The following is a 16,669-nucleotide window of genomic DNA, read 5'->3' as shown; positions in this document are numbered from 1 at the left end:
ACCCAAAAATTGTAATTCCAAGCAGCTACACAAGTAAAATATGTAATCGATGTATATTCAAGGATCAAGACATGACCATCAAAACTAATCTTCTTCCTCTCTCTGTCATGCAACACCAGATCACCGACCTAAATGTCCATTATCCAAATCCAGAAACCCCGCTAAACCTGACTCATCCTCCTCTTCTTCTTACCCGTAGGAGTCTTCTCATCAGGCGTGGGCGAATCATCTTCCTCATCCATCCCCATCGAACTATGTATGATCCCATTCCCTTCGCTCGCTTTCTTATCGAATGCACCGGTTTTTCGTAACCACCTATACTCGATTGAGAAACAATCAGCACAATACCTTTCCCTTCCAAGAGCAGAGTCAGATCAAAGAGCTCACCTCTGTCTGACCTGATGATACGATCGGGTAGGTACACCCTTAGATACCAAATCCCATTTCTCCCCATGTATAGCCACGGCTCGAGCGAGCAGCTCATCCTCCTCAACAGTCCATTTCAAGTACGGGCTCCGTATCCTCCTGGCCGGCAGACTACTAGTGAGATGGACATACTTGCCCAAACCGGGTACAGCGGGACTAGCAAACACCTCGTTCTCATCATTATCAAACTCGCCTTCGCCATCTCGATCATGTCCTGGCGTAGGATAGACAGTCGAGCTGGGATATTCTCTAGCAGTTACAGGAGTAGCCAGATCGGACGTCCCGCTATAAGCTCGAGGTCGATTTTTCGGTGTTCGTAATGCCGAATTCGGATCGATCTGATTACCATCGTCCATCTGCGAGGGTGGGACGGGTCGAGCAGGTCTAGCAAAAGGTGCCAAGTCGATGGCAGGACCGAGAGAAGAGATATCCTCGTTTGATCTGATGGGACTAGATGATCTCGCTCCACCACTACTTGCATCGTTCGGGTCGATCAACCCGCCTAACCTTGTTGCAGAGGGTAATGGCCCAGACGAGCTGTTGGAAGACATTTCACCAGATTTCGCGACTTCCAGCTGACTCGCTTGAGCCAACAAATCCAAGGCTGATGCGGATCCTTGACTATCTGGTATAGCGCTTTGTTGGGTACCTAACAGGGGTAATTCCTCCTCTCTACCCGATGACCATTCATCTCTTCTTATCCTCTTCACCGGACTTCCCCGTTCACTAGCACTTTCGTCTCTCGCTCTTGTGGTAGACCTGGTAGCAGACATGGTAGAAAGGGGCACGATCTTCTGAGATCTATCTTCCGGTGTGGGTGTTCCTGGACGAGTGGCCAACTCCGCCGCTCGCAGTAAGTCATTGAAATTGCTCCCGCCAGGTGTAGTCTGAGGAGGTGGATGTTGTTGTTTCCTGTTTGATTTGGAGGGTGTCTGAGGTACGATCGGGGTTTGTTGAGTCTTCTTCGACTTCTTGGGTCGAGGCAATAATGGTGTTCCTGCCAGCTGCGCTTGATTTTGCGATTGCGCTGATTTACCTTTAGTCTTGGTAGCAGACATACTGGGTCTTCTGGCTTGTAAAGGTTTCTCTTCTTCTTCTGATAATTCGTCCTCGGCTTCTGATTCAATACCACCATATCCTTCAGAATACCCTACTCCGCCATTTGGTCCAACCACACCATTTCTCTTGAGCTCATCCAAAGTCAATCGACCGACTCTATCGTCGACTTGACGTAAGTTCCTAATCCTTCTAGCAGCAAGCAAGAGATGTTCCGTTCTCGCATCCCCCATCGTGACTCTGCTGGACCCCTTGGCAGGTGATCGGGAATGACGTCGTCCTGAAGAGGGGAGGTAGGAGGATATGGGTGGTTGCGGTGGGGGATTACTGATGTCACCAGGTCTGGTGATAGGTTGGGAGTTGAGGATGACGTGAGATCGAAGTAAGCGCAATTCATTGACGAGCTTATCTATCTGCCTCTGTGTGTCGGCGAGCTATAGAGAAGATTTCATCACCTCAGAATCTTGTATGAGATAAATTGGATCCTTACACTCACCCTAGGAGCCATCAACCTATTATCCATCTCCAACCTCTTATTGGCAGCTTCCAACTCCTGATGATATCCTACATCCAGATCCAATACTTTTCGAGGTCTTGTCCCCGCAGCGATCTCAGCTTCTCTAGCGTTAACGAGAGCCCTAGTCTCAGCATGCCATGAATCTCTCTCGGCTGTATGGCGTGAGCTGTAGGATGCCAATTTCATCAGTACGGCATTTTCAGTACGGTCCGTCACAAGGGGTTTGGCCATATCAACTCACCGCTCAATGGCCATCAGCTGTTCAGACAACTTCGCCTGCTGCTGCATCGTCTTTATCGTATCCCTCTGGGCTGATAGTCGTTCTTGGAGGAACGGTATCTGTTCAATCGCTATAGGTAATATAGATTTGACCTAAACATCTCGACAAAATCAGCATCACCTCCACCTTCTTCATCAAGCAGACGACGACTGACCATTCCCAACAACTCATCCCTCTGCGACCATCCGTCCCCTATCTTCTCTGTACCGTCTATCTGAGATACTCTAGCATTCATCCTTCTCAGGGCATCAAGATCTAACAAATCGTCCTCGTCTTGATCATCCGTTCCGGCGGCAGCCCTGCCTTTCCCTTTATCCTCCCATCCGGATACCGTCTTTGCCTTATTCACTGGCGAACTACTGGAGGATGATCCCTCAACATGGGTGGTAGGCGTCTGAAGCTGGATGGTATGTGGTGTTTCGACCTGGATGGGCGTACTGGGCCCGCTCAGGTGGGGGGTATCGATGAGCGTAGGAGAGGGCTGAAAGGGGTGGTGCGGATGTGTTGAGGAGTGAGGATGGGAGGCCGGGTCGGCCATCATGCATGGGAGGGGACCTCAATGGTACGTTGAGGGTCTACTTTGTATTGATAGGGTGGATTGCAGGAGGTGACGATGTTGTATCCGACTGAGGATGGATGGGTGAGTGGGTGGATGGGTTGATCCTTTGTTTTGGCTTTGTAAAATCCAATTACCGACTTCCGACTGGTGATGATGGTCTATCTACCAATCTGATCCATCCGTCTGGTCAGGTTGCGCCAGTTGCAGTGTTGAGGGATGTTGCGAGTGTATCAAGATGAGTCAAGGTATGTATGATAAGGTAGGTAGCTGATGATAGAGTAACAAAGTCAAAGTCAAAGGTAATGTTGCCGCCCCAAGTTGATTTTTCTTTTTCATAGCCAGTTGCTTCTTTCGTCCAAAAGTGAAAAAGCATGCTCGTACTGTATACCGTATACACATGTATACACGTCATTGCTTTTCATTCGACTGGTTATCTCAAAGTGGCAAAAAAAATCAAAATCAAACCCACTCAACCCTGACTGTACTTGACTATAATGTGGACCCTGGAAATGTAATAAACAGGTAACGTAAATAAGTCACAAGGTACAAGGTGAACCTTTTTAGCGGAATTATAGTTTGGGATGTGGCACTTTGCGGCTTATACTCGAACAAAGAAGTGCTTGACAGCTAGGTGCTCCGTTATGCTGATCAGCTGTTGGTTGTTGATAAAGGAACATCCGTAGAGATAGCATATGGCAGCAACATGCATGCCATGAACAGATGCAGATATATGACAAATCAGAATACCGTATTTTACCTTGCAAACTTGAGTAACGAGTCATACTCGATTACCTTCGCTATCATGACAAACAACAGCAGTGTGGCTCAAACAGTAACCCTAAATAGCGGTAACAAAGTACCCATCCTAGCGTTCGGTACAGGTAAGTGTACTTTTCATGCGATGAACGATGTGATCGATGTGGCATACATAAAGAATACAACTGACTCAAAACATAGCTGCCCCATTTCTAGGTAAAGATTGCTCCAATGCTATCCTCCAAGCGCTGCGCGCTGGATTCTGGCACATCGATACTGCCCAATTGTACGGCAACCAAGAATATGTAGGTAAAGCTCTGAGTCTGTGGGAGGGTAAGAGAGAAGAAGTGTATATCACTGCGAAGTGTGAGCCAACCTCAACCCCGACTTTGACAGAAAATTGCTAATGAGGTCTGTTGTAGGGGGGCTAGATGGAGGGGAGAAGAACGATCCTCGAAAAGCTTTGGAGGAGACACTGAGCAAGATGGGAGTTGAGTACATCGATATGTGTGAGCACCACCCATCACCGGGTCTCATTCTTTCGGAGATAGCCAGCTGACCAGACGATGGGGGCAAAGTCCTGATGCATAGTCCGATTGTAAGTCCAGATTTTACCCGGCACCTTGGACTTGACCCAGCTGATCGCTCGCGTGGGCTGTAGACTATAAGTCCCCTGTCCATAGCAGAGGCATGGAGCATCATGGAGACCCTACAGGAAGAAGGTAAATGCATTGATATTGGAATCTCAAATTTTGGTGCAACGGATATTCGAGAGCTCTGTAAGACCTGGAAGGTGATCCCGGCGATCAATCAAGTGAGTTACGTGGAACCAACTCTACCTCCGTATAGAGGCAGAGTTACTGTGCATCTGACCTGTGTGGGATTTACCCCAGATCGAATTCTCACCTTACAACGCGCACGATCCACTTTCCAAAGCATGTGTTAAAGCATGTGAAGAACACGGTATCGCGGTATCAGGATTCGGATGTTTGCAGCCCCTCTCACTGAGCGACCCACCACTCCCTCTAAACCCCATCTTACACAAGCTGTGTGGCGAGAAGGGCTCGACGCCTGGACAGGTGTTGCTGAGATGGGCTCAACAAGAGATGAGTGGCACGGTAGTCACGTGAGTTGAATTATATTCTACCTCCCATACTGCATATGGTAATGGGAGCAAAGGTATCCTAGCTGAATGCGTATTGTAGAACCACGTCTCAACCACATAGGATGCATGAAGACGTCGAAGCTTTTGACCGTCCCCTGCTTACCGATGAGGAGATGGAAGAGATCAGGAAGGTTGGGGAAGGGAGGTACTACAGAAGATACTTGGATCCATTCCGACCATGAAATGAATATCTTTGTCTCATCGCACTGTGTTTTTGTAGGACAAGAAGTTAAGTCTATTCCCCTCAGAGTTGACGTTGAGTAAGATAGTGTGCGACTGCTATCGTCATGACAAAGACACGAATGCATGAGAAAATCCTGTGATCAATGAAGAGACCCCACTAAACATAAGAAGGAGTCTGCTGAAGCGCTCGCTTGTCGAACGCTTGCAAACACACTTGATTACTTTCTGGGTCTGATCCAATATCCTCGACGTATCGAGGGCTTTGATGCCCTCCCAGAAGTGGTGCCAGCTTGTCTTCTATTTTCATCTTTAGCTATGGTTGATCCGGAGCCTACCGTCCCGGTACTGTTGTCCACGGTCGTCGAAGGAGGCGAAAGCCCATTGGTAGAGATCGGTCCAGTGCTTGAGAACGCTGACGCACCTGACCCAGTACTAAGCCCATACCCCAAATCATCTTGCTCACCACGAAACGAAACGATCCTTCCCCCGAGCTCATCGTTCCCATGGTGCGCAGGCTGAATGATCACTTTCGTATGCACTTCTACCACCAGACCATCGGGATACCCAAAAAGCTCATTCAGGTCCTTCCAGGCTCGGCGATTTGCCTCACTTTCAGTTAAATCATTGGAGGCAAAGTACGTTCCTCCCGATTGGGTATCCAACTTCATCCGAAATCCGCGAGCGTTGCTCGACCAGGGGGGAGTGAAGACCTTGTATTCCAATGGTCTACGGGTCGAGAATTCTCCCTTCAGCTCTACGCCGGTACACTGGCTATCTGGTTTGGGTCTACCACTCGTATCGTTCTCTTTCCACATATTTTGGTTTGTCATGCTCCAATCAGGGCATGTGGGGGGTACGAGCGTAGGTTGGATTCCTCCAAACTTGCTTATGACATCGTTCTCCACCATTTTATCGTACAATTTCCTCTTACAATCCTCTGGGGCATCCCAGTATGCCTTATGTTGAAGAATGACAGTAACTTGTACTTTCCTATTCCTGTCATCCCCGGCATGGGGGTAATGCAGGTACGCCGCTTGCCCAGAAAAGAACTGTCGGAATCGAAAGCCCGGTTGCCACAGCATCGCCTCTGAGACGTTTCTGGCATTTGGATACTTTGAAAGTGCGAAATTGACACTTGGGTCCATACTTTCCTTGCTTATTGGTTGAGAAAATATAGGATTTGACATGAATGGGATGCGTTGATTCTCAGAATTCAGGAAGTGTAGATATCCTACGGCCACATCGCTACCTCTTCCATTTGGTTCCTGTTCAACTTCGAAGTACAACCTATCGTCCGGCCGGGGCGGACCACTGTATACAGGCTGGATATGAGTCGACTGAGGAGCCAACGATCCCAAGGTGACGACGTGGCCCCCTTGCCTAGGATAGCCTGACATGCCGTACTGTCCAGGAGAGGTATCAGTCGATAGGTGCAATTCAGACAGGTGATCGCCGATCCATATGCCGAGTGACCCATCTGAGCTGACGGCGTGATCGTAAGAAGGAGGTGGATCTGTGGGTATACCCGAAGACGAAGCAGGATGTGATGCCATAATCCTTCGTCTTGAGTTGCTTCGCAGTGTCTAGGGGAGACAGCAAAACTATGTATGAAGTCCATATAGGCTGACTTATCTAACGTTTCTTGAACAGCAAGTTATCGTCATTCGAATCCAACCATGAGAAGGACTTTGGCAGAATTTGATATGCTTGTCTACTCGCCCTGCCATATAAAGGTAGCTCTCCTTTGAGGACACAGCCTCGTTACTGATACATATCTTCAAAAGGAGACGGACGACACAGCCTTCCCGTTCCTGCCAGTTCCCAGTGGTGCATATCGTGTAGTCAGGCGTCAAACGTCTTCGAGTCCTCAGAAGCAATACATGACAGATCCTTTCAGTCGGCTGGTCATCGGGTCCACTCCTGATCTGTCTAGGTGTCATTAAGTATCAATGTGAGGATACCTGTACTATCCTCAGCGTCTTTTACAGCAATGAGAAGTAGTACAGGAAGTAAGATATGCAAAGTTTCTGATTTAACTTACAGGGTGAACTACGGAGCAGTCTTAAGTATATTACGTGATCCTGACAATCGATACAGTCGGTGGATTCTCGCGCATGATAATACGTCGACATTACCTAGACATGATTATTGATCAACACAGACTACAAATATAACATATTTAAGTATATACAGATAGAAACATTATTCGTGTTCAGACAATACATAGCGAATGAACGGATTAAATCAAACATACCTGCAGTAAGTGCCAGTACACCGCATTGAACCGCTTCACTCAGCTTATGTAGAACAAACACATGCATCAGATCTTCACTCCAAAATCATCCCTCCTCCCATAGCCACCATCAACCACCACTGTCCCCTTGGCATTCGTAGTCGAAGACAGTTTGTTCGATCTCCCCAAACTATAGAAAGGATGTTGCTGAGCCTCCCCTTCCCTACTACCCTCATGATTCATGGTAGGAGCCGATGTCTTGCTTCTAGTAGGTTTAGAAGAAAGCCATAAACTAGTTATCAACTTCCGTTCCCTCTCATACGTATCATTACTCCAATTCGACGAATCACCATCCGACTGATTAGTCCGTTGTGTGCTCGTCGTAGTTGTTGATACCTTCCTCTCTTGCTCCAATCCCCTCCGATTACCCTCCAGATCCAGATCCCTCGAAGTAGACGGTGGGAACACATATGCTTGACCGGGGGTAGTGAGGTTCGGACTGGGGAGTATAGGTGAGTTGAGATCCATGAAATCTTTGAACCCATCTTCTACTTCCTCCTCCTGTTGATTGCTGATCGACCGGTGCGTGTATTTAGGCGATAATTGACCATGCTCCAATCCCAACCCTGCAGGTGTCTTGCTTTTTGGCGAGACGGGCGATTTGGGCTGAACAAGCTGCGGCGGGGCTGATGGGGTAGTCTTTCGTCGTGGTCTGGGAGGAGGGAGTAATCCAGCGGATTTGGGATAACTAATATCATCTGAGTCTTGCCCACGAGTCGTCGAATAATCATTGAGCGAGAAGATATTGAGAGGTGGGGGTTTACTCCTCATTGGCGAGGTCGAGGTAGGTCTCACCCCAATGTCTAAAGATAATCTCAACTCCTTCTCCTTCAGTCGTTGTTTCACTTTCGATTGACCATACTCATACGCCGTCGTCCATTCTTCCCCTTCCCCTTGTTCCTTTACTTCTACACCCTCAACTTCCACATCATTATCGATCACATTGACATTGGTAATCTCACTCCCCGCGATAGAGCTCAAACTGCTCTGCGACCCTCTTCTCCTTCTCCTACTTTCCTTCCTATCGTCTATTCCAATCTTACTCCTCTCAGAGGGAGGTATGATATACCCAGCATCCGATAACCCCCGAGTGGGAGATTCCATCTTTGCCCGGCCATTTCCATATCCCGAACCTCCATCGAAAGAGCTGGTCCTACCACTTCGCCCAGCAGCACTTCTCGCCGAGAGGTTGGCGATAGCAGCGTCGTCCAGCGCCAAGAACGATAGTGCCGTCATCCCGTTCTTGCGGCCTTCGGTACCCTCCACTCGAGAGGAGGAAGACAACCTACGAGGCTCCTCTCGAGGGACCAGGCGAGTGAGGGGCTTGGATATCTCGTGCAGGGGGTTAGTTGGCGGATTGCCAGCCGTGGAGGGTCTTTTCGGACGGAGGAGTCGGGTAGGTAGTCGTGGGTGAGCGAGCTGGGCTAGCGCACTTCGTTGAGGCTGTGGAGAGGAGGCAAGAGAAGAGAGATTGGGTAAAGTGGGGAGAGGAGGGAGAGGTCGTTGATGGACTGGAATAGTTGGTGATGACATTCTGCGAGCCATGCATAGGAACATCAGCATGGTCATACCATCTGAGCTTGCAGATGGGACTTACTCTCTAGCAGGTGTTGGTGGTCTCTTATCGATTACAACTACCAAATCTTCCTCCTCTTCTCTAGTGGTGATAGCAGGTGAAGAAGTGGTGGAGAAGACAAGCGGTACCTTCACACCCTGTTTCTCTTTACTTCCTTTCCTTTGAACTGGAGTTTGAGGTCTCGGTCGAAGTTGACTGGCAGACGATGACCTATGCACTGATGCAGATGCATGAGAATCCAGTCGAGAAGCAGATCGAGGGGGTATCGGAGGAGGAGGTGGTGGTGGTATCGAAGTGTTGTTGGTATACCCTGAGGCTGATCCGGACCTTACCGATTTCTTATTGTTCTCATCCTGTAAAAAGTTCACCTGATCGGTAACTATATTTTCATCCTCCACAACAATCTGCTTATTGTTCTTGATTGTTTGTGTCTGTGTCTGTGGTTGTAATTGTATCTGTGTGGGTAAAGGAGGCAAACTGCCCTCAGGCGGAGGAGGTGGAGGAGGCGGTCTACGTGAGATGGACATTGATCCTCTAGTATGTGTTTGTGTAGGTTGTTGTTGTTCGGATACCGGTCTACCTAATGCATGACCCTGTGATTTCGTCCTCTTCCTATTCTCCCGCCATTCCCTTATTGACGGTGAATCCGATACCTGGGAGTATCTCTTGGTATTGTCAATCTCGGATGTAGCTTGGGTGGAATACGTAGTTGAACGGGAACGTGTCTTGGACGGCGTGGAATTGCCAGACCTAGTCAACGATGGGACTCCTTCTGGTTTACCTGCATTTGCACATGCACCTGTACCATATCCAAAACCGTCACGCAGTAGATGTCCGCTCAAATTCTTCAATACGTTCAAAGCCTGTAATTCCACATCATCTAAATCCTCTTCTTCCGGTCCAAGCCAATGAGACAACGGTGATCTTTCCTCCACTACGAGCGATGATCGATTGGATGAACGAGATTGAGCGGGTAAAGAATAATGCGAATGGGAGTGAGAAGAAGTGTTTTGAGATGAGGAAGAGGGTTCTCGAGAAATGGCAGGTTGAGCAAGATGAGTGTTGATCGATAACGATGTGTTCCTTCTGCGTGGGACAGATTGATCATGATTTGTAGAGGATCGTTCCGCCTCTCTAGTAATTACCACTTCAGCAGGTTGATTGAACCCATCCCAATGCCAATTTTCCTCCTCTTCTTTCTCATCGAAAGGATGACGATCCCTTATTGAAGGGTTCATCATGGGTAATTTCAAAGTATCCCTCTTCTCTTTTCTGAACCTTCCTTTTTCCTTTCTCTGTGCCCCAGTTCCATCTTCGTAGAAATCAAAGACACCTTGTATACTCGGTAAAGCATTTAGTGACGAAGTACCTTTCGAATACGTCGATGGCGGTGTAGAGGATGAGAAGGATGGGGGGATATTGAAATCGAAGTCATTCGACGAAGGGAAGTTGGGGGAAGGAGGCAGTGGTTGAGAACGTGATTTGCTCCTGCTGTGTTTCTGACTACCACTTGAGCTTGAACCTCTTGGGTCTAAAGCAGAAACGATGGAAGGCAAGAACGAGTAGTGTTCGCTTCTTGGTGAAGTCGGTCTCTTCGAGCGAGGTTTGATCAGAGGCATCTTGCCAGACAAGCTGATTGATTTGTTCTGACGGTGGGAGTGAGAACTGGAAGGAGCGAAATCGTTGAGTGGTTCATAAGATTTTGCTGATCTAGGTGTTGGCGGGAGAGCTTCCAAAGTAGGTAGAGAAAGTAGAACGGCAGGAGAGGGTGATGTACGTCGTTTGGTGAGTGATGGTCGAGCTGCGAATGGATGATAAGATGACATCTGGTATTGGTTCAATTATATGTGTGTGGAGAAAATTACGGTAGTGGACATGGAAAGGAGCGATACGATCTGAGCTGAACTGAACGGCTGACAGGAACGAGAGTCTCCATGATCAGACCGGGGTATGTTGGTTGGGAGGTGATCGATCAGCAGGTGATGATCAACCCGTTTAGTCTGATTTCTGTGATGTTAGTCATGGTTATAGTCGAATTAATTGAGAGTGAGGAAGATGAGCGAGGTGATGCGATGGAATGGGAAGGAGAAGAGAAGGAGAGGAAAGAGAAAGGAATACCTGTACATCTCCCATCTCATTCTGTTACATCTTCACTGTTATAAAAGTGAGTGATGGACGATCAATGCTTTATAGTCAACTGTAAAAGGGTCCAAGCTTCCCGTTTCGTGATCCGGTGCTAGTCCATCTTTTCACACTTTTTATTCAGGTTACCATCAATCTGCTACTACTGTCGTTCTAAATCAAACACATGTCTAAAACAAGATGGGAATTGATTCGATTCATGACAACGCAAGACACATATAGTCTCATCTCGGATAAAGAACGAAATGAGTGGTTGTCAAGGCACCTACCTACCTGCGTTGCTGGGGTGGTGAAAGGAATGTCATGATCCAAGCTACGCCCTTGGGACCTGATCTAGCAGTGAGGGTTGTCCTGATCTTGTCGGAAGGAGAAACGGTACCATTGTTTTTCTATTCTTCCAAGGTAGGCTTACGAACGGGATGGCTGGCGGTTAGGACATACGTATCGAGTGTATGCTAGACTAGGAGGGAGCAAGGTAGAGTCAAAATGCTATACTCTATATTTTCTAAACAGGTGAGTTCGGTCAAAACGGGAAGATGCTCAACCTGAAACGATACCTGAAGTGGACTTGGCTGCGGTGCGGTGCGGCGATGTCCGCTCCTTACTGACTTGACGCGTGTGACGGAACCAAATCACAACCATATTACCCGTGTCATTACGTCGACCCTCTCCCTGGTTGCGGTCGTGTTGATCCATTATCAACCTTTAAACCTTGCTTGTCCTTGCATCCTTGGCTAATACGAAGCCACCTTTGTGCACCGTCTCCTCGACCATCCTTTTACGACACACCGAGACTATTCCAGAACTCGAAAGTGACAAGCCATCACAATGCCACCGCAAGATCAAATTTCACCCGAAGACTTCGAGTTCGACGAAGAAACCCACAACTCGTCCACTCTTCTGAATAACCAGTCGAACTCAATGCCATCATCGACTAGATCGCAGTATCACTTACCTGCATCAGAGCAACTTAGGGGCGTAGCGAATCGGATCATATTTAGTAGATACTATATACTGTTCTATGGAGCTATGATGGGGTTGAGTTTCGCTACGTTGGTTATCAGTCTGATAGCTACTCGTGAGTTGTTGTCTTCTTTCACTTATATCGTATTAGTTCTCCCCACACGATATTTCTTCCGAAAGGAGAGAGGTTCAGATCATGCGAAGACCTGTCTCTTGAGAGGGATTCAAGCTGATAAGAATGGACGCACAGACGGAAACAAGTGTCCACCAGCTGTATGGCACATCCTCGAAGTGGTCATAAACGTTTTAATGGTCTTGGAAGTAGGTACGAGGTGGATAGCGTATGGCAAGGTGAGTGATATCGTCCCGATCCAATCCCGCCGTCTCGATATTGACATACAGTCTTCCTTCCATATTTCAGAAATACCCCTTGACACTACTCAACATTGTCGATATAATTCTCGTTTTATTTTGTACAGTCACGCTCATACTGGTGTTCAAGAACCCCTGCGGCGAGGGTACAAGAAGTAAGCGTATTGTGATTCATCCTCGAAGTCGTCCTATCCATACACTCAACAATCCCATACTCACCTTAAATTCATACCGGGCCCTGACTAACGCATCACTCCTCCAGGCGAAGAGCTCCTCGACACCTTCCTCTTGATCATAAGAAACACCGTCCAATTCCTCCGACTCGGTTCTATCCTCCGTCGATCAGGCCACTCCCTCCTTAACCCGCCCAAACCCATTGACCTAAGCCAAGCGGGCCAGGCATCTTTATCGCTCAATCTGGAACTAGACGATGACGAGGAATTAGCCGCTGAGAGGCAATTGTCCAGTGGAAGGACGTTGAGAGGGACCGGTTCGGGTGGGAATGGGAGGTATCAGAGGTTGAATCAGGACGACGGCGGGGATGAGGAACAGAGGGAGAGGGTCGGGACGGGGGTTAAGAATAATCAGGGGAGGGAGGGTTTGACGCAGGACGATGAGGAGATGTGGGATAGGTTGTAGCCATTCCGTAGATTGCTGGTTGCTCGTTAGGTGTTAGATAATAGGGACATGTAAAAGTATGGATATTCCAAACGCAGAGTGATGAGCAAGTCAGATAGCTTATAGTGTTCGTTCGAGTAAGAATCACAAGAGCAGTTTAAATCTGACAACCAAGTTATCATCTCATCAAGTGACCGTAACTGTATACGATGATACACGACAGTGGAACGAACGCACAACACAAATTGCAGACCCAAGTCCTACCCAATACATCCACTAACATCTAGATCTACAACTACATATCCACATCCCCCTCTTCTTCTCCTTCAGCCTCTTCTTCCTGACTCTCACCCTTTTTCTCCCCCTCTTTACTCTCACTCCCCCTATACCCCCTATCCTCCCCATTCATAGTCAATCCAATCTGATGCCACGTCGAGGTCTCCTCCCTCGTAATCTCCCTAAGAACCATCGTAGCATAAGTGGCCGAACCAAGCTCCAATTCAATCTTCAACGCCCTAAACCTGCCTTCCGCCGTCTCTCCCAAATCCTCAGGCGGGGGGTTGACTCCCAAGATCCTATCTTCGTCAGATTGCACCAGCGAGATGTCAGGGTCGGTATAGCTCAGATGTCTCCATTCGAGGGATACAGGTCGTATTATCATTCGTCGATATGAGCCGGGGAGGGAGAAATCACGTTGATCCCTTCTCATCTTGTGGATATCCAGACCGTCCTTCTTCAACGCTTCGGCATATTTCTCGCCGATAATTCCACCGGGGTAATCTACGTCCCATCCTGGTAGGGGCATGACTACGTCGAATATGCTGTAGTTTGGTAGGTCCTCTTCGGTAAGTTGTTTTACCTCTGGTGAAGAGGTGGTAGCCCATTTACGGATCGGTTTACCACGTCGGTCTTTAGCGTGGGCAGGAACAGAGTCGGGTTCTAGGCAGAAGGTGGATCAACCAAAGTTAGATCTTTTCATCCATAATGGGAAGTGAATTCCTTCATGATACCGGAAGGTATGGATGATGATACCATATGATAGGTGACACTCACTCGGTACATCACCTTCTCCCAAAGCATCCTTATCGACAAATACCAAATCACCCACCAACGGTTCAGTCGAAGACATCTTGATTCGCTCGGACACAATGATATTCCAGATATAACTCTGGTACGCATGGACATACATTACTCGAAGATTCCGGGGGATCTATGTCGGTGATATCGTCAGTCTTTGCCAAACGAATCCGACAACACGACAGGACCAGGATAGACATGTGACTTGTCTTAATGATACAATTCCCACTCACACTGCTCAAAGCCCCCATCTTATCTTCCAACCTATTCTTCGTCCAGAAATCCCAAATACAACGTTCGGCCACCCCCCTCCTTGGCATCAATTCGAACGCCTTCTTGTAATCTCCATCTTCCAGCCAGGCTAATCTCGCGGAAGTACAATCTGGATGTTCACCTTCTCGTAAGTGCAATATCGAGTCTATAGCTTCGGACCACTTGGATTGGAGGATCAGGAGACCTGTTAGGTGGGTGGGCCAGGAGGATGTACCGAATCTTTGCATTCCTGGGTAGAGGTTTGCAGCAATCAGTATATCAATCCGATGTATACCACTGAGAGGTTTCATTGGGCGAACGAGGAGTAGCACAGACTCACCATAGAAGTTGATGAACCCATTATCCCTCACAGATCTCATCGTCTTGTCTATCTCTTCTCTATTCTCCTCTTGTACATTCCTAAACACATTTCAATCAATATTCGCCTCACCAAGATAACGGTTTACCCTATTGTCATTTACTCACCTAAGGGTAATCACAAATTGATTCCCTTTCAACATCCCCAGCTCCAAATACTGCCCACTATAAGCCAAATCTCCAATCCTCACGCCCCGTTCTCCCCTCTCTTCTACAGCTTTCTGCTCGTCCCTCCTATTTTGTCTGATCCCATTGACAGACTTCCACACATACGTCAAGTTCTTGTTGTTCCGCTTGAAGCAGACCCGCTGTACAGTCACTGCTCGTTTGTCCTTTGTGCCGCATACTGACAGGTCTTTGGGGTGAGCGCCGAGCATTCGGGTGATGTGCGATAGGGCGTCCATGGTTTCTCGGTTGGTCTTGTGGAGGGTGAAATGGATATATGGTGGGAGTTTTGGGCGGTCTATGGGGTTGGCAAAAGTCATTGTGTCAGTATATGCGGCTAATGCTTTTGACTGTCGATATCTTTCACATCACACCGCAGATGAAGAGAATCGTTGTCTGGACGTGATCTAGTTGATCGGTCACAAAGACCCTTGTAATGAATCTGAGAGAATAGTCACTAACCAGGCTGTCTTTGTCCGCCACTTCCACCTCTCCCACCTTGGCTCGAGTACTTGATCACCAGCCTCGACCCTTCTTCACCTGGTGTATCCCTTGTAGACGACTCGAACGTCTGTCCAAAGCATTCTCTCAGGATCTTGTGAGCGGCCGTACGAGCGTCTTTGGACGTGATAGGCTGAACGTACAGAAGATATTTTTGCGTCAATCCCAAGGCGATCCCACAGTACAACAGTCGCTGTGCGCTCCTCTGATGATGCAATGCAACGTACCTGAGAAATTACTTCCCTCGTATCCTGGGCCTTCCACCCTCCCTGCGCACCCCTCCCGTCCCTCCCACCCCCTCTTCCATCTCTCCCACGCCCCCTATCCCTACCCTGTCCTCTACCACCACTACCACCTCCAGCAGAAGCATTCGCAACCATCTCCTCCTCATTCATCGCTCCCTCCTCGGTACTACTCTTAAGCGCAAGCGCCTGGGACGGTTTCCTGGATCCCCACCCACTATCAGACCTGGGCGGAGGTTCTTTACCCTCCAGCAACAAGCCATGGAGGGCAATGATAGTTTCATCTGATATGTGGACTCGTAATTTGACGGTTGTCGAGGGGGACCATTGCGGGTGGGGAGGGAAATGGAGTGATTCAGGTAATGAGGAGATATCTACCTCTTTCTCTTCTTTGGACTGTGTATCCTCGGAGGTTACAGAGGAAGGTGTAGGTATGGGTTTGGGCTTGTCAAATTCTGGTTCTTTCGGTTTGGTTATGTCCTTGAGATGTAGGACGGTGCCGTCGAGAGATACCTCGTTCACTATGAAATCAGTGAATCTGCCATGAACAATCATCAGCTATTATAATCACCGAGTGAGTCCTGCGATGCAGTGCAACTGCTAGGGATACTGCTGGACGAATCTTATGATTCTATCTGATCTGACATAGAACAGTCACTTCAACTCACCTCTGCTTGATAACCCCTCTCACACCCTTGTTTCCCTCCCCCACAAACCCCCTTATCCCACACTCGAGCTCACCCACAAACCCCTTCCTCTCCGTCAAATCAATCTTCTCTCCAATGATGTACTCTAACGAATCAGGCAAAATAGGTATAACAGGTTTCAGACCCAGTCTCGAGACGGGTTCAGGGATGGTCCGATGAGGTGCGTTGAGGTGGTCCTTGAATCTTACAGAGGTAGTTTCATTCTGGGTTGTAGTGGAGGTAGAAGTGGTTGGAGGGATGATAGGTAGTGGGAGAGGTGTAGATGAGGGGGTGGTGACTATGGTCGTTGAGCCTGAGCCTGAGGTGGGTTCTGTGACAACAGGATTCGTTGACTCGCTGGCGGGCGGCTCTCCTACTCTGGGTCGTTTGGATGATATCTCCTCTGCAGCGGGATCTTCGGCTGGTCGCTTTGGAGCGATATCTTGTTCTGACATCGTGGTA

The 16,669-nt window shown here is 48.3% G+C and overlaps 6 protein-coding genes across 6 annotated transcripts; 2 read left to right on the top strand and 4 right to left on the bottom strand.

Annotated features, from left to right (window-relative positions):
- Positions 1-161: 161 nt before the first annotated feature.
- Positions 162-2,817, bottom strand: I302_103469 (uncharacterized protein; the record flags this gene model as incomplete). The annotated part of the gene is made up of 5 exons (XM_019188837.1): positions 162-315; positions 388-1,916; positions 1,979-2,165; positions 2,241-2,371; positions 2,434-2,817. The coding sequence occupies 5 exons, from the start codon at positions 2,815-2,817 to the stop codon at positions 162-164; spliced, it is 2,385 nt and encodes a 794-aa protein (XP_019048399.1).
- An 823-nt stretch (positions 2,818-3,640) lies between these two features.
- I302_103468 (uncharacterized protein) lies at positions 3,641-4,941 on the top strand (the record flags this gene model as incomplete). The annotated part of the gene is made up of 7 exons (XM_019188836.1): positions 3,641-3,719; positions 3,796-3,960; positions 4,017-4,103; positions 4,173-4,192; positions 4,256-4,408; positions 4,488-4,720; positions 4,800-4,941. 7 exons carry the CDS (start codon positions 3,641-3,643, stop codon positions 4,939-4,941), a joined length of 879 nt encoding a protein of 292 aa, XP_019048398.1.
- Positions 4,942-5,160: 219 nt separating this feature from the next.
- On the bottom strand, positions 5,161-6,495 carry I302_103467 (uncharacterized protein; the record flags this gene model as incomplete). Its single annotated transcript, XM_019188835.1, has 1 exon — positions 5,161-6,495. The coding sequence occupies one exon, from the start codon at positions 6,493-6,495 to the stop codon at positions 5,161-5,163; it is 1,335 nt and encodes a 444-aa protein (XP_019048397.1).
- A 767-nt stretch (positions 6,496-7,262) lies between these two features.
- Positions 7,263-10,637, bottom strand: I302_103466 (uncharacterized protein; the record flags this gene model as incomplete). Its single annotated transcript, XM_019188834.1, has 2 exons — positions 7,263-8,769; positions 8,833-10,637. 2 exons carry the CDS (start codon positions 10,635-10,637, stop codon positions 7,263-7,265), a joined length of 3,312 nt encoding a protein of 1,103 aa, XP_019048396.1.
- Positions 10,638-11,781: 1,144 nt separating this feature from the next.
- Positions 11,782-12,927, top strand: I302_103465 (uncharacterized protein; the record flags this gene model as incomplete). Its single annotated transcript, XM_019188833.1, has 4 exons — positions 11,782-12,031; positions 12,167-12,267; positions 12,338-12,443; positions 12,551-12,927. 4 exons carry the CDS (start codon positions 11,782-11,784, stop codon positions 12,925-12,927), a joined length of 834 nt encoding a protein of 277 aa, XP_019048395.1.
- Positions 12,928-13,201: 274 nt separating this feature from the next.
- Positions 13,202-16,662, bottom strand: I302_103464 (uncharacterized protein; the record flags this gene model as incomplete). Its single annotated transcript, XM_019188832.1, has 8 exons — positions 13,202-13,845; positions 13,960-14,116; positions 14,217-14,485; positions 14,576-14,655; positions 14,722-15,076; positions 15,241-15,412; positions 15,507-16,059; positions 16,190-16,662. 8 exons carry the CDS (start codon positions 16,660-16,662, stop codon positions 13,202-13,204), a joined length of 2,703 nt encoding a protein of 900 aa, XP_019048394.1.
- Between the last annotated feature and the right edge of the window lie 7 nt (positions 16,663-16,669).

Source organism: Kwoniella bestiolae, chromosome 2, assembly GCF_000512585.2.
Source record: "Kwoniella bestiolae CBS 10118 chromosome 2, complete sequence".
Taxonomy (NCBI): domain Eukaryota; kingdom Fungi; phylum Basidiomycota; class Tremellomycetes; order Tremellales; family Cryptococcaceae; genus Kwoniella; species Kwoniella bestiolae.
This window is presented reverse-complemented; position numbering and strand designations above follow the sequence as displayed.